The following is a 26,071-nucleotide window of genomic DNA, read 5'->3' as shown; positions in this document are numbered from 1 at the left end:
GAGGGCGGCGGGCGCGCGCCGCGATTGGCCCGTTCGAAGCGGCGCCATGGCGGCCGAGGCGGCGGCGGCGGCGGCGCTGAACGGCTGGAGGCTGCRGGCCGCGAGCGCCGGTGAGCTCGGCCCTCCTTACCGCCCGTGCTCATTGAGCTGCCTGTGCGCCTACGGACTGGGCCTCTGACACTTGCCCTTTTTTTATTCTCTCCTCTTAGTGTGGGTGAGCGCAGTCTGGGATCAAGATTTCACAGAGACTGAGCCTCTGGAGTCCGGGATTGAAGAGGGGATCACGGAAGAGGGATCTGATGCTTTCACGTGGCTGTACCAGTCTCTGTCACCCTTCGCTGCGGAGGACCATGAGAACAGAAAGGTAAGGCCGAGTACGGGGATATGTTCTGCTTGGCAAAGATTCAAGTGCTCTTGTGTTATCCGTGTTTATCCTGTCTTCAATTTTTAACAAATTACTCATACTAAGGGAAAGGTATCTAAGGCAGCGCTTCTGCTGTGTTTTGCCTCAGAGCGTCTGGGCGGTGTTTGCTGAGAACAACCTTTCCCCGAACACCCTCGTGGCTGTGTTGCACCACTTCGTCCACACAGGCCAGCATAGAAGAGCTAGTGCACGGCAGCGCGTTCATGCTCTTCAGGCCGCCGGGTTGTACTTCTTACTGCTTGAAATCCCAGGTGAGCAAAAGGACTCTGTCCTGGCCATYGCTCTGACTGTAACAAACAAATGCAAGAGGTGGCCGGGTGGCTTTGTGCTCTGTGTATTTTGTCTGAGAGGTGACTGAGGTTTTGTTCTCTGAGTAGGCAGTGTGGCTAACCAGATGTTCCATCAAGTGATGTTTGATAAATGCCTTCAAACGCTGGTAAAATGCTGGCCTCAAGAACCAAATCTGAGGAAGAGGAAAAAGGCTGATGCTCAGAGCTCTCAAGGCAATTCGAGAAGAAACAGAAAGAAAGGAAAACCAAGCAGGAAGGAGAACTCCAATGTAAGATGTTTGTGTAGTTTCTTCAGATAAAACTCTCTGATAATAAGCCAGTTATTCTCAGGCAATGGATTGGCAAGCAGAGAGGGGAGCCAGTTTGTCTCTGCTTCTCTAAGAGACCTGCAGGTGACTAAGTGACAGGCTTGCAGATGTTGCTTCAGTTTCCACGCATGCTGATGATGTGGTTAGATATCATCAGCTGCCACCTCTGACATTTATATGCTTTTCTTTATGTAACTGAGAATTACCTATCAGAAATCCTAAGAGAGCACTGGTGCCACAGAGTCGTGACAAGCAAGGAAAAGGGACTAGGTATTAGGAATTAGTGGGTGTCAGATGGAAATTCAGATAGTCGTCTTCAATTCTGATGGATTTTCTCCCTTGAAGCATTCAAAAGAAGAATAAGTTGTGTTGGGGTTCCTTTATATTATACCCAACTTTCTTCCTTTTTAAAAATCTGTTTTCTGTCTACTAAATGGATTTAATGTAAAAGAAAAAGACTTAGAATTTTGTATGAGAAATTCTGTAGAATCTGATGGCTTTGTTAAACATTGAGAGAGATGTGCAAAACGCATCAGTCACTGCAGTGGGTCAGGGTGATTCTGTTTGGTTTATACCAATGTAGATAGAAGGAATCTTTGGAGAGGAGGAAGARGAGGAGGAGGAAGATGAAGAGCTTTACTTTTCAACTCAAGATTGTCTTCAAGTTCGTGACTCAGTCTTCCTTCTTCTGAAAAACTTTTTAAGACTTCTCCCAAAGTTCTCCCTGAAGGAAAAACCTCAGTGTGTGCAGAACTGCCTCCAGGTAACACTATTCTGGACTTGAGGAGTCCTATGTCCCCAAACACAAATATTTGGTCAATGCAGAACGCTGCAACCATGGCCACAAAAGGGGCTGCAATCTTCCTGCCTTGTGTAAAGCAGCCCCCTGATTAGACTGTGCTGGGTTGCCTGCCTGCTTTCAGTCTGTGCATTTTATAGTGAAGAGTTAGCGCGTGGCCTGAGCGAGCATGCTAACCTGTAGCTTATTCATAGCGAGTCTGGGACTGTGCTTGCTTTAGAAAAAGGGAGTCTTGTTCAGTTCCTGGASAAAACGATTGCGAACACCTAATCCTAGGAACAGCCTAAGGGGTTGGGATCAGAGGCAGATGGCAGTGCCTCAGTGACCAGTTATGGCTCAAAGTGCTGAGCTCCAGAGGGAGGCAAGTCTTCCTCTTGTGTGAGTTAGCTAAACTTGGCTCTCTTTCCTTGCAGATCTTTGTGGAAATGACAAGCTTTGAGCCAGTGGTACACGAGCTCGAGTTTTCAGCAGATAGGTGAGCTATTAATTCTTTATGTCTATGCTTTTTGCTTTGAAGAGGTAAAGCACTCATTGCTTGTATTGCAGTTAGGCTGTTTATATCAAAACAAGAGCAGTSACTTCTTTTACCAAAGATAATTAGAAAATTTTCTAGCTAACTGACAGAAAACACCTTCTAGCAGTTATTGAACAATGTTTTCCAGTTAATGAACATATTTGACTGTAAGAGATGCAGTAAATGTTTCTCTGATGAGAGATGAAGACATCTGTTTGCCTCCTTTTGTTTAGGACTGTTAATCAAGCAAAGTACATCCCTGAGCTGGCCTATTATGGACTGCGATTACTGTGTTCCCCTCTGCACGGTACAGAAGATGGTACAGAAGATAAGGTAAAAGTCGGCCAAAGTCTTTAAAATCCTCACTGCTCTATTGGAATAGTCTTTTATTTCTTCCTTTGCATGTTTTTACTCACACGTTTCGTACTTTCTACATTGCCTCCTAACGTTTTTTTTTGTGTTTGCCACTTGAGAGTCAATATGCATTTCTTTACCTGATACTTACTGGTTTTAGCTCGTGTGATGGTGCTTTCCACACATGCTTCTGCTTTAATGACCCTCCAGCCAAGCGAATTCAAACCAGAGGATGGCTGCAGTGACCTTAGATCCCACAGCTCAGCAGGGAGAATTGCAGGCCGTGGCCTGGCCTGCTCTTGCTCGTGGCTAGGTGGAGCTGCAGCACTGCTCGGCGGGTCGCTGTGATGCTGCATGGCGCCGCAGGGATGCGTGTGGGAGCCAGGAAGGGCTGCGGCTGCCGGGAAGCAAGGCTGGTGCTCCTTCACGGAATGCTCTGCCGCGATGGCACAGCCGCTTCTACCAGGAATCTCTCTGCAGCTCCACGTTTTTATTTGTCAAATCGTCTCCTGCCTATCTGTGTGCTGCTCCTATGGGAGGCTTTGTACTGTAGGGTGTGACTGTGCTGCTGTGATTGCCAGCCTGTATAGTATATGTTATAAACATATATTAACTGATTTTGAGCTAGCAAGCCAGGGTATTGGCAGCTGTCTAGCCAGGGAAGGCTGGAGCTCAGTACTCACTAACCTGATAAATGCCTGAGAATTTGTCCTGCTTTCCAGGAAGCATTGCAGCCTTAGACCTCCATGTTTCAAACTACTTTGCGTTTTCAGAAGTGTTAACACTTGTAGTACCTAGAAGCTCTAGTGACTCCCCTTTTCAGACCTACATAATCTTTCCCGTCTCTCCTGTTTGACTGCTTGGAGAATATCAGCGTAATGAGCCATTCTGTGGGTCCACAAGCACGTTAAGGRGAGCAGTCTGATGCCTTGGAGGTGATCTGTTGTTCTCAGAAAGCCACTCTTAAGCCTCACTTAAGAGTGAGGGTTTGTAGGAGAGCATCGCCTCTAGGAAAGGTGTGTAAAGAGTTCCCTTTAGGATTGTCCTATTAGGAGTCCTGTTTTGCCAGGTGAGATTATTTGTATCTACAATTTTTTCTTCTCTGGATCAGTATTATCTCATAAACGAGGTCAGAATGTTTATTCCTCTGTTGCAATTGCTAATGAAACTAAACCTGAAGATCCTTTTCCCTTCCAGATTCTTCGTCGTGTCTTCCAGCGAATCCTCAATGTCATTCTTATGTTGGAAAGTGGTGAAGGTTCCAGACGTGCTGTCCTTACAATCACATCCCCAGTGCTGAGTGCTAGGAATCAAGCTATAAAATTCATCAGGTGAAGTACAGAGTTCTGGCACTACCCTTCTTGGGTACGTCTGCTCTTCCTGCCGGCGTGCCTTCTCCTTCCTGTTAGTTGATAAAGRGATGAGAGTAACCGGAGCTTACTTTAAAGTTGTTTGTGCAGTGGAGGTTTAATTTCCATTTCTGTAAAGGTAATTAACAGTACTGCCTGGAAGAGGGGAAAGAACATGTTGTTTGATAGAAAAGTGGCAGTGAGTGGAGAGGAATATATCACTGCAAAGGCAGGTTAATGTAGAAAGTACATCTGTCCTCTGACCATGTCCTCTTGCATTAGTACTGGTGACTCTGCAATGTGACTATCAGTGTGTATCTTTAAACGTGCTGTCCTTGGCTCAAGCTCTGCTCTGGTACAAAACCAACCTTATAAATGTTCYTTTCTTATTCTTCTGTGCAGTTCTGTAGTAGAAGAGCTGAAAGAAGTTGCTTTTCCTGTGCTTCGAATATTACTGCAGCACATTTGTACCAAGGTATGCTAAGTTTTAAGTTTAGTCTACTTCTGAACTTTCCCCAAATTTGAGCTATTAACTCTGTTTTAGTAGAGGAAAATGAAGATTGCATGAGCTTTTTGCCCAGCTAACTATATGAAGACTTCCATGTAGCAACATTGCCTCTGAATTTGATCTGAACTCTGACTTTGCCTTGGGAGCTTGCTGTGCCTCACTGGGTGAGGAAGCTCCTCCCGGGGCTTGGCGAATACTACCATGTAGCCTCATTAAATAAAAATAATATTTATCTCGAGCCCTCAAATGCCTTTTTCTCTCTTAGAGGACTGGAATATTATAACTTGCAAGGTTGCCTGCACTTGTTTTTCAGGTCCCAGATAAGGCTGAGTATCGCACATATGCTGCGCAGGCCTTGGTGAATTTGCTGAATAAACTCCCTTGTATAGAGTTTGCTGACTTCATTGCTTGGCTTTATAAATACTCACACAACGCCAAAGTAAGTACATCTCCTTAATGTTCCAGAATTCAAATCCAGCAGTATTTTGGAGATGAAGAGTTCAGTATCAATATTGAACAGCATTGTTGTTATTGTCTAAAGTTGAAGGCAAGCAAACTGAGTAGGCACTTCGTGTCACTTAACAGAGCATCTCATGTATTCTTGCTTCTGAACAGACTTCCTACAGAGTGTTTGCCCTTGATGTGGCTTTGGCTTTGTTGGATGTGCCGGAGAGGACCTCGGATAGCTCCTTGTCCCTGGACCATCAGAGGTTTCTAAAGCATAAGTTTTTAGTACAGGTCATGGTATTTGGCCGGTGTTCGGACAAAGCGCCTGCAGTTCGTAGCAAAGCTTTAAGCAGTTTTGCACACTGTCTGGAAATGAAGGCTTCTACTACCTTGGAGAGTATACAGGACTTGCTACAGAACTGTAAGTATTGTAGATAAATTAGGTATCTTAAGATATTTCTTGAATTTGGACGAGGAGGAATAATTTTTGGGAGGTAGTGGAGCTGATTATCAGGAACTTAAAATCATCACATGGTGCCCGTGTGTACTTTGTCATAAAGGGAAGTAATAAAAGAGTCTTGTTACTCATTAAGTCTTATATTTGCAGGGAGTTTCTGCTCTGAATTGTTTCCTCCCCGAGATGATCATTTGTTTGGACATATGGGAAAAAAAAGTTAATTCTTGCCTGACAGTTGATAGAATCTTGATTTGCCTCTGCTGAGTTGCATTTTTCATGATTGGCATTCTGAACTCCCTCAGGTGCAGTAAAAGCCAGATGGCACAATTCAGAAGTGTGAATATAGCACCCTACGGTTAGATTACTTTTCTGAGAATATTTGGAATGACAGACTATCCTAAATGGAAATACTAAATTTAAATTCTTTTCTTTTTAATTTCTTTTTGGCAGCCTCTGACCACACCGTCTTGGAAGCAAATGCAAACACAGCGAGTTTGATGGTTGATGCAGAAGGTATAGAGTTATTCTTTTATAATTAGTCTTAGGCTTTTCTTGACATGCTTAAAAAAAAAATACATATATTTATAAGGTTTAGGGAATGCCTGAAGCTTTCTCTTTAGCAATGAACCGTATTGCTGAGTGAACATGTGCCATTTTTATTCTTAAAGTTTTAACCTTTCTTTCAGTTCTGTCCAGCCATCCACTGAAGACCCTACCAACTTTCAAAACTATTGAGTTGACAGATAGCAACGATAGTGCTGTGCTTGATGGTATGTCAAAATTATGCTAGTTTTCCTAGATGGCTTTCAAAAGTTTAGTTGAAATCAGTTTTTCTAAAATATACTCGTTGCCCATTTTTCAGAGAAAGTGGAGGGAGCTTTTTCTGGAGCTGTTAAAAACCACTTGCAGGTGATGAAGGGAGTGGATTTGCCAGCCATAAAGAAATCCTCTGTCCACTTAAGTCTGAAAAATACATTTAATCTTGAAATACTGATGTTCATTTCCACTAATGGGGTAGCAACACTTGTTGAAAATCAGGTAATTTATCCTTTCTGAAAAGGATAGTAATTGATGTTGGGATATAATACTTGCAGGTCTATAAATTTAAGGGTAATTAAATCTCCTTTTGCTTCAGTGCACAAAGAACTAATATATTTTTCACTACATAAAACAGAGCACCTTTGACTAGCCCTGTTATGTAGGGAAGAATTAACTTCTCTGCAGCATCAGGTATTGGCTGGGGTTGAAAGCGGAGTGTGAGGTTAAATGGACTGATGCAGAATGGCAACCTGCTAGCCTTATTTTGTTGATAGCATAAAATCAACATGCAAGTTGGCTGTTGTGGCCATTATTTTCCCTCTTTGAATCCTTTCCTTTCTTTTCCTCTTCCATGCAAAAGCTTTTCTTTCTAACGTTTAAGCCTCTGCCATCATCTTTGCTCTCAGTTCTTGCTGTTCACCTCCCTTGAGCTGCGGACAATTCGGTTCATTGTTTGGTTGACACCCTGCATTTGTGTCTTTGTCGCACGTCTCCTGCTGCTCTTCACATGGGATCTCTCTTGCTATCTCCGTGAGCCAGGCTGCCATCTTTTCTTTTCAAAGCTTTTTTTTTTTTTGAAAACATTTCACTGATAAATTTGGTTAATCTGCTGCCTCAGATAGAAATGTCCTCCAGGCCACTTATGGTATTGTGTATTCCCTGGTTAGTTGCTGGCTCCTTGTAGCAGAGGATCCCTGGTTTTGTGTCTGATACCCAGCTGAGCATACAGTTGGCACTTGGCTAAACAAATTGAGAAAGGGATTGAATAAAAAAGGCTGTCTGGGGCTCCAGAGGATAGCTGAAATACAGGGCTCAGTGAGTCAGTCAAGGTGCATTAGCAAAGCTCTCTGGCACGCRTTTGTGTCTGGCTTGTGCCTGTACTAATTTTGCACTTTTATGAAGATCAAACAGCTCATATTTCAGACATAAAATAAATCTCAGCCAAGGCTAAGCAGGATGTGCTAAATGCATGTGGGCAAAGATGAGAAGGATAGGGACAGTATACAGAGAGAAATGTGTGCTACAGAATATGCAGTACCCAGCAGTGTATGCACATTGTGTTCCCTTGCTAGTTCTCAGCTTTTTAGAACTCTGTATTTTTTCCCTGTGTTCCTGTGAGTAAAATTAATGCCAATTGGCAAAATGCGATTGTTTTAGCAGATTTGGCGACCTTCACAAAAGCTGAACTGTTTTCAAGGCAAAAATCTTGCAATGAAAACATTCTGTGCTTTTTCTGTCAAGCTATTTTGAGGAGGAAGGTGAGATGGTAGCTAGCTGCCCAGGAAGGAAACACTAATCGCACAGATCCAAGTYCCTTTATTTTCTCTGGTCAAAATCGATCTCCAAACTAATTTTCAACAGACCCCTGTGACTAATGTCATTTCTTAATGGCAGCACAGTRGATCTTCAGATGGATTTCTGTATCCAGCAGATCTCCAAACTTGGTATCTGTTTGGAAAATCTTAGTTATCATTGACACAATTACAACAGGGATTATAGAGGCCTTGGAAGCACTGGTAAAATGATTGCAACTGCCAGCTTGTCATCAGTCCTTTTGAATCGTTTGAAAGCTAAGCAGCAGTTGATTGTGGCTTTATGTATTCAGCTATGTGTCAGCTAATAAGCAATCATCTTGAGCGAGCCGTCATCTTGATTAAGTATTTTTCCCACAAATGTACAGAAATATGCATGCATATGGCTAGGACAAGGAGAATTTTAGGGCTCTCTTTCCACTGATGGCAGGAGGAGTTTCCTGTTGTCCACGTGGACTCTTGGGCTCTTCTCTGCAAGAGCCGTTCCGCAACCCCAAGGCAATTTGGTCGGGTTGCAAGTGGGAACAGTCTCTGCTCTAGCAAGTACACAAGTGCGTGTGTTCACGCCGTGTGGAGGTGTGAGGCATTAGTCAAAAACATCCTAGTCATGAGGAGCTCTTTGCATAGAAGTCTGTCGACCTATCTTGGGTCTGGACTGGATTCATTTGTTTGTGGGCTGGCCTCAAAGTATTTTTCCCCGCAGATGGCARGGTTATATGTGCTCCAGACTTTTGTTGGAGCTGTGCGTGATTCATTTGATGAGGCTTTCAAACTTTAATGCCAGCCTAACATTTCTTATGCAGAGAAATAAATGGGCTGGAAATTGCAGATTATTTCTTTTTGCTGCACGTATCCAATGACTTGATATATTACTTTCTTTTGTGATATGTCCTAAAATACTCTTTTTAATTGGAGGAAAGAAACAAAAAAGGGATTTCTCTTTTAAATTCCATTTGTTTATATCTTATGAGGACAAAAACCCCCAGATARTCCTGTTTTGATCAGTCCCCCTTTCTTGCTCCCTGAAAGCCTCTGGCACTGAGAGCTGCTCAGCAGAGTGCAGAGCTCTRCCTCTCCCTGCTGCTGCACAATGTTGCCTGTGTTAGCCCTGCCAAATGATGCTTTGGGCAGTCTTCTATARTTTCTTTTTCATTGTGGATTTGGATAGGAAAAGAGATCATGGCCATGCTGAGACTGAGAGCAGGGGATGAGAAGACCAATGTGAGGAAATCSGCTCTCCAGGTATGTTTTTTTGACTGCTTCTTTGCTCTCCATGATTACCAGGAGTGGCATTAAATGAAATAGGCCACAGTACTGAGGCGATGTGTGTGTAAGTGTGTCTGCCTGCAGATGCTGGCTCTTCCTGCAGAGTACAAACAGGCCKTAAAAAGGGGTTATTGACCAGTTCCTGATAAGTGAATAATACAAATAGGGTGCTGAAAACCTTTCCTAGTGCTCTTGCTCACAGGCCCATATCCTGTCCTTTAAAGAGAGAGCCTCATTTGTCAATAGACTTTTAAATCAAGCAGCTTCCTTATAAACCCAAGCATATTAGCTGCTTAGTTTGCTTTGACCTCATTAGGAAAGATACTAGGTTGTATCCCGCCTCTAGTAGAGGAATGCATTTCTCTGCTTGTTGCTCAGTTCTTTAATGAAGTCATTAGCTTTAAAAACTGCATTGTTTAATGGAAACATTATTGTTGACTGCCTTTCTTTGTGTTAGTCCTGGTTGCCCCCAATTTTCCCCTCAGTTCCCCCACTGATTTGAGTTTCTTAGCTTATGGCTTTTTAGCTTTTTGTTGCAGGGCTTTGAATTTTTTTTTCCCCTCTTTCTTCTAACTGGATAAAAGACCTAGTTCACACAAAAGACACAATCAGTTTCAAGGGGAAAATGTGAAGCTGACTTTGTACAAAATCTAAATGGAAAAGATGCTGTCTATTGCATCTACCTCTCTGGTTCTGCCCAGTTCTTATTGTGAATGTGATGTTCACAGTCAGTGAAATTAGCTAACCTCTAGCTGAGGCTGGTAGGGTGTGGGTTGTATTTCTGATCTGCTACCAAATTCTCACAGCCTCTGTGTCCAAAAAAAAAGGTATCCTGGCTTTGATTTGCAGGTTTTTATGAGCATCCTGAAAAACAACGTGATTCCCTGTACTCCAGAAGACTTGTCCACTCTTCAGGATCGTTGCCGGGACCCCGCTATTACTGTACGGAAACAGGCCTTGCAGTCCATAACGGAGCTGCTTGCGGTGAGGAGAAATAGCCCAGCCCTGAGATGGGCAAAATGGGGTTAAAAGAGGGAAGAAACAGACAAATCTGGTACATGTCAGTTGTTCATTCATCCACATTCTTTTTATGACTCTGTTTTAAGTTTTTTATTACCTTTTGACTTGCAAGTCATGACTCATTCTCACATAAACTTGTGATTTATGTAGGATGCTTCCAACTGCTGGATACATTTATTTTCCTGGCTCTTGGTTTGTGTGTCATGGAGAAAATGTTTATGTTGTTGGCCTTATCAAGTTGAAAAAAAATCTGAATCACTTTACAGAGAAGTAATGTGTAGATGGTATCACTGCAGTATTTTTCCTGCTTTTCTATTTATTCACAAAGGGTTAGTAGCTTAGACTCAGAGCATGAGGTTTATATTAATCACAGCTCCCTGTTTTTAGTATTGAATCATCTGCTGTACAGCTTTATTGGGACACTTATAATTATTTATAGGGCTGTGAAACAAAGCTTTGCAGAACTTGAGCAGGAATACCCGGGAGCTTGCTCACAGATGTGATCGGCACCGCGTGGGGTGAAGAAGCCTCTTTGCCCCATATGTTGCCTTATTGTAGGCAATATAGGTGGCAGATGAGTCTGAAGGTTTCTGGGCTTTTGCTGATCTTATCCAAACACATAGGACTTAAAAACATTTCTAATACGAAGTTGCTTTCTCTCAGTCTCAGCAYCATAATGTTCAGGTACAGAAGGCCTGGTTATGTGGAGTGGTGCCTGTTGTGATGGACACTGAAAGTTCAGTCCAAGAAAAAGCCCTGGATTGTCTGGATCAACTCCTGTTGCAACACATAAAGCATTACAATAAATTCCGAAGTGACGATGAAAAGCAGGTTCTGGCATGGAAGCTCCTTACCCTCTTGACTTCAGAAAGCCAGGAGCTGTGGTAAGTACCTGTTTTCCCCTCACGTTGTCATCTGTGAAAGGCAGCTTGGATTCTACTGGCATATGTGGGACAGCCCTCTTGTCCAGTGTGCTGGGTAGCTTTTAGTGCCTTTATTATGTTAGCATTCATGGGAAAACCTTATTTCTCTTCCTGTTAGAATATGCAGTTTTCCCTTTACAGTAGCAAATTGCCTCTTGATTGGAGGGCTAAAGATGCAAGTCTGAGGTTGTTATTTTGACTTTCTCATTTGCTGTATATCCTGAGACTGCTATGTATCATATTCATGTGCTGTTTGAATGGCACGTGCTGTCTATTTTTTCTTAGCCAAACGAATATTTAAGTGAAATGATGTTCTGATGGCAGAAGTGAGAGAATATRTGTATGTAAAGAAAGGAGAACAGCACCTTTTATTAATTCTGATGTGAAATATGTTGCTTGTGCTATGACAAATAGTATTATTTTGCCTTTTGCAGAACACTGTGGGAAGCAGCAAAAGAAAAAGGGTGACACACGGTRTGGCAGGGATACAACATGAGTTGACTATAGACCTGTGTGTTTATTAGTCAACAAGGMATAGCTCAGGAATAGAAAATGAGCTGCTGATTGTGTTGCATTGCCAATCTGTGAAATTGTCGATGTTCCAATTTGGGCATTTTTTAAGACAGTTTCATAGCACCTTCTACTTGATGACCTTAAAGTACCTCACAGCTCGATCAATCTCAGAACTTTCTCAGCATGAAGTAGGTGACTAGAGGTAAACAGAGAAAAATAATAGATAGAGAGTAATAGAGAGAGAGTGGTAAATATTAGTAAAAAAGTATAGTGGAAAATCCTGACTTCTTCTGAGAAGTGCGAATGCAAAGTGTTAGCAGCTTTCTTATGTTGCCTGGTGTACCCTGCATAGATACGTTGGTTTTACTGACAGACTGTAACACTAGTTATTTTGTTTACTCCTTTCTAAACTTTTTWTTTTCCCTTTCTTTCTTCCTTGTAGCCGTTATTTGAACAAAGCTTTTCACGTTTGGTCTCGGCAGAATAAATTCTCCTCCACCTTTGTCAATAATGTCATGTCCCACGTAGAAACAGAGCATGCTACACCAGCGTGGATGCTGCTCGCCAAAATGGCCAGTTCCTCACCCAAACTGGATTATTCCAAGATCATTGAAGCCTGGAACAACATCGGCAGGTATATGTGTGAACCCCATTCCCCATAAAAGACGGGGATGAAAAAGGGGAACAAAGCAGTGAGTGCCTTTTATCCTTCGACAAGCAGCTGCTTAGATCAGTCTTCTCCTCAGGCTGAGGGTGTTTCCAGCTAGGAGGCAAGTATGACCTGCAGATTTGTGCAGGAACCAACTGTTACTCTGAGCTTTTTAAGTTTTCTTCTGGTTTGACAGATCTGTCTTGATAATACACATCCTGGCTGAAAAGCTTTTTATTTCTTAACATTAATGTTAGTTTGTCTCTGCTACTTTTCAGGCAGCAGAACACAAGCACTCATACTACTGGACATATCCTGTGTGTCATCGGTCACGTCGCAAAGCACCTCCCTAGGAGCACCTGTGAGAGACTGATCGGTGAGTGGCCCGGAGAAACTGCACAGAGGAAGGCAGAGCTCGGTTTTGCTTTCGAGCTTAACAGTAATTTTTTTCTTAAGCGTTTCAATAGAAAATGCTTAAGAAAGAAATAGAAAAGCGTTTCAATAGAAAATGCTTAAGAAAATGCTCATCGTCGGTGTGTGACCTCCTTTTCAGATAATATCAAGTGCTGGCTGCGGGAGTTTCAGTGTCCCCTGGAGGTGATTAGCCCAGCTGTAGAAGCTCTGCAGAAACTCTGCCATGCGTATGCAGATGTCCCRGAGGAGGCACAGGTGTGACTTCAAATGAATCTTTTAAAATAGCTCGCCTCACACATCTTTGGAGGGCTGTCCACACTTCTTTGGAGGGCTGCCTTTTGAAGGCAGCTCCTGTCTGCTCTCTGCAGCCTTTACCTCACTAAACAAAAAGATTCTGACTTGAGCGACTTATATCTCTGCTGCTCAACTCTCTCGGCACACTGCAGCTAAGGATGGACTTGGAAAAGGTCTTTCTTTGCAAGGACTTTTTGTCAGCTGAAATACCCTGCGTTTCCTTCTGTCAAGGTTTACAGAGCTCTTAAAGGAGACTATTGCTGTGCCATTTGACACCAGTTCCTCTTGGAATTGCTCCAGTTGGAAGCTATAAGCTTATCCTGTAAACTCAAACTCTTCTGTATCAGAACTGCTGTAGATTGATGATTTCTGGATGTCTTCCGTGGGCCTGAGTGGGGAGTTAATAGAACAGCCTTTGCCCATTTTTCTGCCTGCTTCCCCATCTGTTTTATGACATATCTCTGTTTCACTTCTGCAGTTAGAAGGTAGGATATCTCTTGCTATTAAAATCTAAATGCAATCACTAAGAAGTTAAAACTGATGCAGGTTTCCCCTGCTAAAGAATTCTGTGTGTGCATGGGTTATATTTCTTCTTTAAGACTGATGACAGCTATTTTATAATAGGCATCCTGACAAACTTCAGCAGATAGTATGGAAGGCTGCACAATGCTTTTCATGTGCCAGCCTTTGCTGATGGAGTTTTGTTGTGTTTTTTAAAATTTTTTCTCGGAAAATCCCCACTGCTAGGCATAGTCAYGACAATGTGACTTGCAAACAAACGCAGTTGTACCCTGTACCCGAAAGCTTTCTGTTTAAACTGTTGTGATTTCTATAATGACGTAAACTTAGGCCTGTGGATCGTTACCAGCCAGATTCTCTGAGGTGTTTTGGCACTTTCATGCATCCGTTGATATGCAAGAACTTTGGCAAGAACAAGGGCAGTGTGTCTGGTTGATGTCAGTAGGACCTAGATTGTTTTTTTTTTTTTTAAACAGAAGAGCACATTCAAATTAGAGATTTGTATGTGGAGAACTACTACAACTACATTTGTTTTATTGGTTAAAGCACTGAACTAATTTGGTTCCATTGTGGAAATAGGAGCTGCTCAACCAGGTGTGTGGAGACATAGTATCCATCTGTGAAAGCTATATCTCAAATATAGTCCTCAAGAAGGATGGAGCAGAGCAGCTACAAGAAGATCTCTTGGTAAGTTTGATATTCTGATATTCCTTCTCATATTGATCCAAGAATCTATGTGCTCTTGAAAGGCAAATTCCTTAAGGATCATGCTCATGACTGTGTTGTGTAGAGAATACTGATGTGTATGCCTTGTGTATGATTTGAGATAGGTTTTTTTGTTTGTTTGTTTTTTTACAGATGGACATGTGAGGTTACAGGAGCCTTTTCATAAGAAGTTGCTATAGGGAGATAATGTCCCATGTATTTTTAATAAAATAATCTGTTTTTCCTTTGCTTCACTGCTTTTCCAAGTAGCTATTTGGGAACAGATGCAAAATGCTTAGAATGCTTTGAGGATTATTTCAATATTATTAGTGGGTGTGAGGGAGTGAGAGTTTATTTAACACACCCCCACACTTCTGTTTTTAAGCTTCAGCTTCTCTTCTCTAGCCACTGTCCCCTTGAAAGGAGTGAGAGAATTTTAAGTTGTTTTTGGGGAAGGACCATGCRGACTCCTGCTGATTTAATTGGCAGCTTAGCAATTGCCTTTTGACTGCTGTATTTCTATTGYCTGTAGGTGAAACATCTCTTCATTCTGGGTGAGGCTGCACAGCTGTGTCCAGCCAAGGTTGAGAAACGCATCTTTCTTTTGATTCAGTCCATCCTGGCTTCTTCTGTCAACGTGGACGAGCGTGAGTCCCTAAAGGCAATCTTTATTCCCTTTAAGTGATTTACAGACAACACTTTCTACTCCAAAAGCATGTTTTCATTCCCAATCTGTTGCATCCTAGTGTCTAGTCCTCTAACTGGTGAGGAAATTCCAGCTTCTCAGCCCTTGTCCCAGTTCAGAGGATCAACCATGCCTCCGGTGGTCAGAGCTCACGCCTTCATTACTCTGGGTAAGCACAGTCCTGCAGCAGAAGCGTGACCTCGTGCATCTGCTTCCACCCTTCTGCCTCTTCCTTGGTTGAAGTTCCRTTTAAAAGCTGTAGCACTTAGAATAGGTAATGCACAGTGCTCAGCGTTCATGCTGCTTCGACTTGGAGCTCTTGGTAGTGCAGATATCTGTGGCAGCAAGATGCACAAACCATGAAAATGCTGCTGTATACGTGCCTTTTTGAAATTGATTAATATATTATTAATATACACTGGCATAAGTATACRGGTGAGTAATAGTTAATGCATCCTTCAGGCTCGTGCTACCCCTGTACTCCTAGAGCTGCTTGCTGTCTGGCTGAAGGATTATTTTGTCTCTAACAAGGTGCTCAACACAGGATGGAAAAACAAAGTACTTTCCTGTACTTTAGAGCAGAGTGGCCGTGCACAGTTAGTTGTCCTCCTTAGGAGGAGTAAAGAGCTCCTTTGTGATAGAGACCTGGTGAGATCTGCATCTGCAGAACCATGAAGAGTGTTAAGTGAAACTTCTGTGTTTGTAGTACCTCTGAGACTATGAATGAGTCTCTTCTTGTGCGTGTGGATGGTGTTGTTCTTTCCTTACTTGCCTTGGGAAGCTAAATACTTTTGTACAGAGCTTAGAAACTGTCTGAAGGAGCCTTATTTGATTTACCTGTATACCTATGACAGCTTGGGCTGTTCCTTTTAGCTACTTTACTAGTACACARGAATGTACATAGGTTCTTAGACCTGCTAAGGTCTAAAAAATRCCTGGAAGACGCTCCTTGAGGTACACTTTCTCTGACAGATTGCTCATCAGGTTTCAGCATGTTTCTTGTTYATTCCCTGTCTACCTTCTGCTTTCTCTCTTGGCCCCCACTGGATTCAAAGGAGGCTGTAAGCTGGGCTGTGGTGGTAAGGAGCRGGAATATATTCACAGCACTGACAGTCTCGTCTCTGTTTGACAGGAAAATTGTGTTTACAGCACGAGGACTTGGCAAAGAAATGCATTGCAGCTCTAGCTCGAGAGCTGGAGGTGTCGGATGATGTGGCCATCCGCAAYAACGTCGTCATCGTTATGTGCGACCTGTGTGTGCGCTACACCACCATGGTGGACAGATACATTCCCAACATTTCCATGTGTCTGAAAGACCCTAATCCCTTCATCCGTAAGCAGACGCTGATCCTGCTTACCAACCTCCTGCAGGTAAATAGAGAGTGGGACGTGTATTTGGCAACCCGCTTCACGTACCTCTGTGCTGAATACTGACAGCCTGAGCGAGTGTATTRCTTATGGCTTGATTCTTGAATTGATTTGAGCAGATTTTAAAACTATGTATTTTGCTGCTTTTCTTTTTCCTAGCTAGCTAGGAAGGATTCACTTCCAATACACTTATTGCAGTTGGGTAACCAAATTATTTTCATCCCATTTTCATGGCTTCTTGTTCTGTCTTTGCTTCTTGTGAATTCTCTTCCATATCACGCCTGTGTGAGGGAACGTAGTAAGTGCCAGAGCACTTTTTTCTCCTGATGTCTCTGTTTATTGCTCTAGAGATGTAAACACTAAGAGGCAGAACGTGTTTGCCCTCCAGTGTTCATGGGAACCCAACCAAGGCAGATTGCTGTATGCTTGGCTCTGCGAACAGTATCGAGGAGCACCTGTGCCTTGGCGTTGGAGAACAGACTTTTCTGTTGTACCTGGGGGAAAGCTGGATGCCTGACGCTGTGGTGCTGTTCAGAGCATCTCCAGAACATTGTCATCGTGCTGTTTGTCTTGCCTGCCTCCTGGTGAAGTTGTGTAGCTTGCCCATTTGCTTGATGTAGGTCCTACTAGGTTCCATGCAAATTCCCTGGCTACAGTCTGAGTGTTCACACTAGTTTTTTCCTGCTTGATGCTGATATTTCATATTATACTTTTTTTTTTTTTTTGTAGGAGGAGTTTGTGAAGTGGAAAGACTGTCTGTTCTTCCGGTTTGTCAGTGTCTTGGTGGATCCAAATCCAGATATTGCCAGGTAAAATATTCATTCTGTAAAAGACTGAAGGAGTCGAAGGGTTAAAGTTGTTCTCAATAGCAATCTCGGTCTTGCACATTCAGCRTATGTGGAAAAATTTCCATGAGACAGCAGGTGACATTGCCATTTCACTCTTAACTTCTGCAGTCATGGTTCAGGACCTGGAATGGTAACAAAAAGGAGTGCTGAACTTTCCAAGTCAGTTGAAGGTCCCAAAGCCTAAAGTAGCAAGCTGTGTGTTCTTGGCTGTTCTCAAAGCCTGCAGCTCTGCACTTTTTTTTTTTTTTTTTTTTTTGACTCTCAAACATCCACAAAAAAGGGCATTGTTTGAAACATGGCTTAAATCTGCCTACCCATTTTCTAGTAGACTCTGCCCTGTGATGTCTTTTGTCCTTAGGAATAGGATTAAATGCTGTCTTTCTCCCATGTGGCAAGCCTGAGCTTTGTAAGGCTTGTACCACATTYTGTAGTACTTGAACATATGAGAGGAATTATGCACGTTAGCCTGAAGTGCTCCTTCGTAAAGTTTCTGTRGATTTTGAAGTCTCTAACTATTCACTGTTACATGAGAAATGAGAGTAGGCCCCTTGCAGCTCAGTACCGACACATTTGATCTGGGTATAGAGAGTAGATGGTTTAAGGCCAGGCTGAGTATTCTCAGCAACACGTATTTGATACTGTTAGTCCATGAATGATGAGGGCTGAAGAGGGGCAGGTTCCCTTGAGAACAGGAGCAAGTTRGGGATGCTGAAGCTTAGGCTGCTTCCTGCAGCAGTCAAAATGTTTTCAGGAACGTGAACTGAGCATTGCTTATTAGTGCACAGTCACACCTTTGCTGCTTTTACATGGTTTTTAGTATGTAAAAATGTCTTTCCAGTAGATGGTGGCATTGCAACATCACATTCCCTGTGCTTTAGCTGAGGAATACATTGCTATTCCCTTGGGAGCCACCTTCTTCGCATCTGCATTCAGTGGCTGCATCCAGATAAAAACACTTTCTTCCAGGCTGGGATTAACTTCCAGCTCTTGCAGGTCTTGTGTTGATTAACTTTGCAAAATACAGAAAATGAGATTTTTGTTGAGTTGCCTTCCTATTGAAGTGGCGGGGAGGGGAACGTAAAAATGCCTTGATGTCCAGCTGCTACCTTGYGTCCTGTTGCCAAGTAGAAACTAATTTGTCCAACACTTATTATCCTGAGCATGACTGGAGGCTTTGGGTATGAGCAGAGGAGGAGAGTATTGTTAAATATGGTCCAGTCGTAGGGACTTTTGGAAGCAGCTAATAGATTTCTGCATGTGCCCAGACATCAGACTGTATGTGTCAATGCTAAAATGAACGCTGTCATTTTAAATAGTATTTCCCCCTCCAAACCCCAAGTATGTATTCCTACTGTTTGTTAGCCAGGGAAGGATTCCCTCTCACTTGTCCTTGTACTAGTTCTTTCTCTTACTCCTTTTCAGGTTTGGGGAATTCTGCCTGGTGCATCTCCTGCTGAAGAGAAATCCAGCGATGTTCTCGCAACACTTCATTGAGTGCATCTTCCACTTCAACAGCTACGAGAAGCACGAGAAGTACAACAGGTTCCCCCAGAGCGAACGGTTAGTTGAGCACCTCTATCCCCTTCCCACGAAGCTGGGATCCGTGGTCGTGCTCTTCTGGATTGCAGCAAAGCTTTCCTGACGCTTTATATAGTGGCTGCAAGGCGGAGGGTGGGATTAAGCGAGGTAAGGGGAGGTGGTATGAATTTAAGAATGCCCTGCCTTCCCTGTGACCTCCTTTTGGGAGGAGTTCTGTAATTTGTGCCAGCGTGTGGCATCCTAACTGGTTCATAGATCTTGAGGATGGCATTCAAAGGCTCCTTAAAATCTTGCTGTTTCAGTAGGTTTGTGTAATGTGGCTTAATCCCTGTAAAACACCTTCCTCTACTGCAGGGCGAAGAATCTCTTTTCTTTGAAGGGAAAAGATAACAAAGGAAAGAGGATGCATATCTACAAGTTCCTGCTAGACCACTTCACAGATGAGCAGAGGTTCAGCATTACAACAAAGATTAGCCACAGTGTTCTAGGTAGGAGTTTCTCTCTAAGTAAATAAGATAACAAATCTGGCAAAAACATGGAGTCTCTATGAAGCAGATAGGCTCCCAATCCCTCGGTGATATCCTTGTATCTTTACTGGCATTGCTGTTGCCAGGAGAACGTTCTCTTATTTCTTCCCTGTTACAGCATGCTTTGTGGATAAGGTACTTCCACTGGACCTGGAAGCCAGTGAGTTGCTCTCGGATACATTTGCYATCCTTAGCTGCAAAGAAATCAAGTTATCCACTATGAGATCGAAACCTGAAGATGACGTGCAGCCTGATGAAGATGAAATGGCAATGGCCAATGCAGTTATGCAGGCAGCACAGAAAAAGCTCATCTCACAGGTGAGTGGCACTTGCTCTGGGATAGAAAGAGGGCTCTTCACTGTGCTGGGAGAAATGCTGCCCTTCTGGGTCAGAGCGCCTYGTGCAAAAATTGCCAAGGACCCACTGGGCTTGTATGCTGCTCTTCAGCCTCTCTATGTAGGACCTCTCTGATCTTAGGGCGCCTGTGGATGCACTGTGTTTCTTTGCTAAGAACTAACAAGTCTTTATTTAGGCCATTCATCTAACAACCGTACGACCTCTCCTAACTGTTTGTGACTTGTTCAAAAAAAGGTTCAAAAGAAAAACTTCATAGAAAACATCATCCCTATAATCACTTCACTGAAGTCTCTGATGGAACAGAAGAGGATTCCAGCTCTAAGGGACCTCATGAACTATCTACGGGTAGGTAGAAGTGCTTTTGTTTTGTTTTTTTACCCCTCTCAAGTTCATGTGTTAGTTGTGTGAGCAGCAGTGGAAGAACAGCCTTCTTGGAAGGAAATTTTGAAGGCATGTGATGCTGTGACACTGTCACCGTGTTAAATTATGTAGGAGGCAGAGCAGTGTGTTACGTGTCTCTTCAGTGGGATGTGGGCAGAGAGCTTTTTCATGTTCCAAAGTACAAATCGGAATTGAAACTCTTAGTCTGCTGGAAACATCTCTGGTGTACCAACTGGTATTTCCTTTTACAGTTAAACAGCTGTGATCTGAATGGAGGCATGAATCAGCAGTCAGGAGAGAGGGTTTTTTTTTTTTTTTTAAGAGTTTAAACACTCCTTATTGTTCCAGGAAATGATGCAAGATTACCGAAATGAAATCAAAGACTTCTTTGCTGTGGACAAGCAGCTGGCAGCTGAGCTGGAGTATGACATGAAGAAATATGAAGAGCAACTGGCAAGGGAGAAGGAATCCGACCAAGACAAGGTCAAGACAGCACAGACAGAGGTGGTTGTTGCCATTTGCTCTGTACAAGTCCTGTCTCCTCTACTAAAATTTATGCTGCAGATAATTCCCAGGGCTTGTGTGTCTGTGAACCTTTTTATATAACTCTTAACAGGATGGTTAATGTAATGTTCTCTCAGCTTTCATACTAGCTGACAGAAGCTTTGGTTTCAGAGTCATTAAATACATTTAAATAAAACAAAATCAAGCACAAAGCCAAAGAGGAACAGCAAAGAATTAATTTAAATATAATTTACCTTAAAGAGGAGGCCAAGTCTAATTTGCTACTGGCTGCATTAATATCCTGTATTATTCTCTGTTCCCAGAGAAAAATAGAAGTTAATATTTAGCTGAATTTCTAGCCACTCTTAAGTTGCAGGCTGTATCATACCAGACCAATTCTGCATCTGTTTGGAGCTGACAACAGCAACCACTCCTTTTCTTGGCTTTTAGTGGCTGTTATGGAGACAGTCCCTCTAATTCYATTCACCTACATGTGCTCTATAGATGCTTTACCAGCATCTGTACTGAGGATCATTCAGTGTATCATCTTTAAGCTCTAAATTATCATTACATCACAGCTTCCTAAAGTGATGGCCTTGCTGATGCCTCAGTATCTATTTCAATGCAGCCTTATTTTCAAGCCCTGTTTTCTGAATAAAATGAGGCCCYTCTGTTAAGAGGATAGACAGGTCACAAAGAGAAGGGTTTGTTTTGCMTGACTTCAGATGTGTACAGGGTGGAAACGTACATCTATGCTAGGCAGGCAAATCCTCTTTTAAAGTCAACATAAAGAAATAAAAATATACTGGGATAAACTGTCCTGTAATATTTTTAATACCTGCCTTAAGATGAGATGACTTTTGTCCTCAAAGTACCTTTTCCCTCTTTGATTCTGAAGAGTGCCTATATGTAGACCTTTAAACTAGGGCATCTGTATCACATCCAAAGTTACTTTCAATTCTTGTTAAAATTTTGGCTGCTAAATTCTTTCTCCCTGGCACCTTATTTATGCCCAGCACTCAGAGGACATTTCTTCATCAGACAGAACTTATGGCTAAGTGTCTAGGTCTTCTACACTTGTATCCATTGTTAGATGTATGGTCTTCTCTCCTGTTTTCTGTAGCAACCTCCATCTTTGGAGACAGCTGTACCTTCCAGCGGCTGGAATAACGACGCCGAGTCTCCGGCTACTCGGAGACAGTCCTTGCCGGGAGGATTGCATCTCTCCTCTTCCTCCTCTGACTTCATTACACCTCCGGCTGATGTTCCGAAGCTGCCACCAATTAGTCGCAGGTATGGGCTTCCAGGGTATGCTGTTCTGCAGGGCTCTTGCTCATTCCCTCCTTGTTTATTGTCATGAAAGCTGTCAGTGTTTCACCACAGTCTTCTCTTGCTTTGGTGTCTGAGATTGCAAGTAATTGGGAGGAGATAGGACCCTCCCTCATCACATGTATCTCATCTGGTCTTGAAGAAAGAAATCTCTTGAGTRCTTCTCTGGTGGCTTTTTGTCCTGTAGGCCAGTGTCCTTGAGCACATTTGCCATCCTGAACTCGGCCAAGAAAGCGATGGAGGCCAGGAGCAAGCAACGCAGTAAGAGTGTTGGAGGAAGTTTGTCAGCAGCATCTTTTCCATCGAGCACAACTGGCAGCAAGCAAGGTAGGCAGCTTGCTGCAAACAGATGGATAATGGACTGCATCTAGTTGATACAGCTTTGTAGTTAGACCTTCAGTGGCTCCCAGTGAATGCTCTTCTGTTCTTAACTATTTCCTCGTTRTTTTTAGGATCCCTTCAAAGCCTGAACCAACAGTCTACAGGAGCGAACGTTTCTGTAGTGGGCCGTGCAATCAGTACCCCGGAACGTGAGTAACCCAAAGGAGTCCTTCCTAACCTGGACTGAGCATCCATTCTCTGAGAGATGTTGCAGTGTGTGGTCCCTCTACAGAGCAGAGAAAAGTAATCAGTGTTAACTGATTATTTATTATAAAGGTGGTAGTAAGGACAAACCATTACAAAGGTGAAGGTCTGGGGTGAGTGATAGACATAAGAAAGGCCAATTCATATGGTCTCCATTTACATGTCACAGGGTATTACAGTTTTGAGTCAATGCAAGGGAGTACCAGTATCTGGCTGCTGAAGTAACRGAGCTAGTGCCCTTTCTTCCTTCATCAGCTTTGGGGCGCTGAGCTCCTTAGCAGCGTGTGTTGACTGGGGTTTGCAAGTGCCTCTTGCTTTGAGATGCTCACTCTTTCTAAATCCAGAAGCACAGTTTAGTGTTTTGAAAAACTGACCTATAGAACCCTGCTGCAGAGGGAAGTCCTCAAAGATATACTTTCTTGCTATCTAAACAGAGGATCCCACGTGAAGGAGGCCCTGCTGCTGTTAGCAAAGCAGGCGGTGGGCTGTGACAAGTGTGAGAAATGGAGGAGATTGCTCAGCTGGCATTAATAACCTACACAGTCATTTCTGCGTGTGCGCTGTACTCCTAAGCAAGAAGTGAACTCAGAATTGGAGAAGGAATGACTTGTTCTCCTACTCKGCTGTGGAAATTAAAGTAGAAATGCATAGAGAGGAGTTCAATACTGATACACAAGTTAAGAGAATCTGCTGTGCTTATGACCTCTGCAGCTGAATTACCATCTCATAAAACCTGACCTTCAAAAGTTAGTTTTTTTGGGATGCTTTCTGACATTCTTGGAGCGTTCTGTGGTGTCCCTTTGTACAGGCACAAAAGACAGTTATAGTAGAAAACAGAGCTGAGTTTCAGCAGTAGATTTCCTTCCTTTATGTCAGTTCACTGCTAAACTCCTGCAGGGCATCTCTGCTGTAGCATRGACTGTGTGTGATTAACTCCTCCTCACGCTCAGGAAAGCTCCCGTTAAGCTGGGAGTACAGGAGTGTCCAACAAGTCAGGTTGCATTGGGCAGCTGTGAGTTCTTTTTATTCTACAGGCCTCTGTGTACATCTGCAGTATTTGCCCAAATCTGTGCAAATACCTGACCTGCATTCACAGGAGAGGCAACTGCATATGGCCAATAAGGCAGCCAGCTGTGCAGCTGTCTGCAAATACCTGACATTCATGAGCAGGCAGGAGCAAACCAACGGTAGCGATGTGCATCCACTGGAAAATCCGATTTTTCTCTTCCCTGTATGCTCTACTCTTTGCTAAAGTTGTCTGCCTCAATGTTCCCTTTGCTGTGTGAGCAGCAAGCAGTGATCTTTGTGCAGAACTGGGGAGGGTGCGTTTTGGAGAGCAGACATCTTTAAGTGCTGAGTCTCTATCTGGAAGCTTGCACTGCTGTTGCTCTGAAGCACCATATGGTGAAGAAAGAGGGAGAATGTTAATCTGCAGCGGTACTAAGGCTGAATTCCTGCTTTGCTTCGARGAAGCATCTGTCCTTCAGTGGGGAGACAAACTGTACGGAACAGGATCATCACTTCAGTTAGCGTGCGTTGAGCCACCTGCTTGGTGGTGCTGGGCCTTTCAAGATGACAGACAATCCAAAAATGTTTTCTTTCTTTCTCTGGTATGTCATTCTGAGACTCTTGGAGATGCAGTTCTTCTCATTTACAAAATTGTTTATTAAGAGCAACGCTCTGTCTTCTCTCTCCCATATTCTTCTCTCTACCATAATGAGCTCTTCTGCCTGACATTTGCTCCCTGCTTTTTGGGGCTTTCTTGTCTCTCCTGCTCTTTACCTTAAAAATGGCTAAGTGGGCTGAGGAAGTGTAGGTTGCTTCTCTGTAGCACATTAGCACATGTAAAAGTAGACCTTTTAATTGCCTTACCTGCTGATGGTTCTCTGCCAGTTCTTCCTTTCTCTTTTTTCACATAAATTTATTAACCAAGCTGTCTTCTTAAGGCACCCTGTGCAAAGCCAAAATGCCTGCAGTCAGTCATGAGAGATTCAGAGGTTAGCTAAGCCATAAGAAATTGGCCTTCCACTACATGCTTCAGTGAGTCCCTTTCAGGACAGCGAAAGAGTTTGAGAGCAAACGCACTCGCTCTTTAGAGAGAAGCAGAGTTTCCACCTCCTGTCCTGTAAGGCACTTTCTACCTTAATTCTTTGTGAAAGGTTCTGGGAAATATGAACATAAAGCAGAGAGTTGAGTGTGGTAAAATCCGAGTGTTGTGACATCCCTCCTGAGATAAATGACAGCAAAAAGACAGCTGACAACTATGGCCCATTCAGGCAAGCTAAATTCCTCCTTGCTTCCCTGTCAAGTGGTTCCTCACATCTGGCCGCCAACAGTYCTCACAGAGGGGCTATTTGGGTATTTTGTCAATCCTCAAGGGCTTTGTGCTCTGCCTTGACTAGGTAAACCAACAGGTCWGAAAGTGATTCACTGGTGAGTGCTAGCAGGAGTGAATTAATTCCAGCAGCAGAGCAGGAGCTGGTGTAGTTGTTGCAGAGGATGGCTAAGCTTCAGTGGAAGCTGTGGCTCTCCTGTCTAGCTAGGGCAGAGATGGGCACAACTGAGGTCCTACATCAAAATTTAATCATTCATTCCTCCACTCACGAGGAAGGCTGTAAATGGGGTATGTAACTGATGTGCACAGATGGCCCATCAAGTTCAATGCATAGCAATGACTGCTCATGAGTGTTTTTTTTTCTTTCAGAGACCATTAATGACTTGACTTTTGGTGCTGGGGTCAGTTACATCAGCTTGACGCACACGCCAGGTTCGGCTACAGGCAAGTTATCTTTGTGATTCTAACTTGAGGGGGCAAAAACCCAAATGAWCTAATCTGTGGCATTTTTAAAAATATGAAAATATATGCATTATTTGCAGAAAAGAAAGAGGTTGAGGACCAGCCTAGGGATGTTATCTGTTTGACATCACCAGAGAAACCGTAAGTTCAACTTGGGTCTGAAACAGCAGTCACAGTAAGAAAGGCTGGTAGAGGATTTCAAAAATAAATGGTCGCTCTGCTTCCTTTTTCTAGACCATCCTTGCCACGGGAGTGGAAACTAGAATCTCCAGCAGTGAAAAAAAACAAGCAGCGTGTCCCACTGAGGCGGTCCCAGCGGAGAACTCCTCTGAAACCAGACAACCAGTCCTTTCAATGAACTCCTGTACAGAATCTTCATCATGTTGTCTGCAATCTGTCTCTTTCCTCTGTAATTATAAATCACTGTGGACATATGTCCTTCCTTCCATATCTCTCTCTCTCTTTTAACATGAAACTCTCGTACATATGGGCCTGCAAAGCTTGCATTAACACATGTATATGTAATAAGCTGCTGCTCACTGGAGTGTTAAAAAGCTCCAGTATAAAAAGGAGGTTTTCCTCTTCCCTCACAGGATGTATAATTTGTCCATTTGGAGAAGTAAGAGCAGAGTGCTGCCACGAGCTTAGCAATGAATGTGTTTATCACAGCTTGCAGGGAAGTGAATGGCTCGGCCTCATTCACTTGATGCTGTGTTGTCCCTTTTGATGATATACTATAGTTGCTTTAATTTTAACAAAGGTAGAACAGCTTGTCACTGCCACACCCCTAAATCTGGTAATTGCATGCTACTGCAGGTCTGCTTTGTTGTGCAAACTCCTATGTGTATGAACAGCCTCATAGTGTTAACTTTTAAATGGAATATTTCCATTTGTGAACTATGTTATTTCCAACTATTAAATTTTTATGAAAATAAATGTTTAGAGAATTAATTCCACCCACAAGTTCTCCACTCTTCGTCATCTGACAGAGAAATTATGTTCTTTTCTATAGATTTCTACAGCCTCAAAACTTCTTGCACTCTGTCA

At 43.1% G+C, this 26,071-nt stretch overlaps 1 protein-coding gene across 1 annotated transcript; it reads left to right on the top strand.

The window, feature by feature from the left end:
- The first annotated feature begins 46 nt into the window (after positions 1–46).
- On the top strand, positions 47–25,927 carry NCAPD3 (non-SMC condensin II complex subunit D3). Its single transcript, XM_026039314.1, has 35 exons — positions 47–110; positions 210–364; positions 513–675; positions 802–983; positions 1,606–1,785; positions 2,235–2,296; positions 2,569–2,668; positions 3,887–4,020; positions 4,441–4,513; positions 4,860–4,985; positions 5,162–5,414; positions 5,901–5,963; positions 6,137–6,220; positions 8,970–9,043; positions 9,917–10,051; positions 10,751–10,971; positions 11,966–12,157; positions 12,451–12,548; positions 12,726–12,841; positions 13,979–14,086; positions 14,637–14,751; positions 14,851–14,958; positions 15,922–16,160; positions 16,887–16,966; positions 18,428–18,565; positions 18,899–19,032; positions 19,190–19,389; positions 19,663–19,773; positions 20,158–20,313; positions 21,437–21,606; positions 21,830–21,969; positions 22,095–22,172; positions 24,932–25,006; positions 25,105–25,165; positions 25,259–25,927. The coding sequence occupies exons 1-35, from the start codon at positions 47–49 to the stop codon at positions 25,380–25,382; spliced, it is 4,512 nt and encodes a 1,503-aa protein (XP_025895099.1). The 3' UTR covers positions 25,383–25,927.
- Positions 25,928–26,071: the final 144 nt, after the last annotated feature.

This window comes from Nothoprocta perdicaria, unplaced genomic scaffold, assembly GCF_003342845.1.
Source record: "Nothoprocta perdicaria isolate Ctin4 unplaced genomic scaffold, notPer1 scaffold_228, whole genome shotgun sequence".
In the NCBI taxonomy this organism is placed as follows: Eukaryota; Metazoa; Chordata; class Aves; order Tinamiformes; family Tinamidae; genus Nothoprocta; species Nothoprocta perdicaria.
This window is presented reverse-complemented; position numbering and strand designations above follow the sequence as displayed.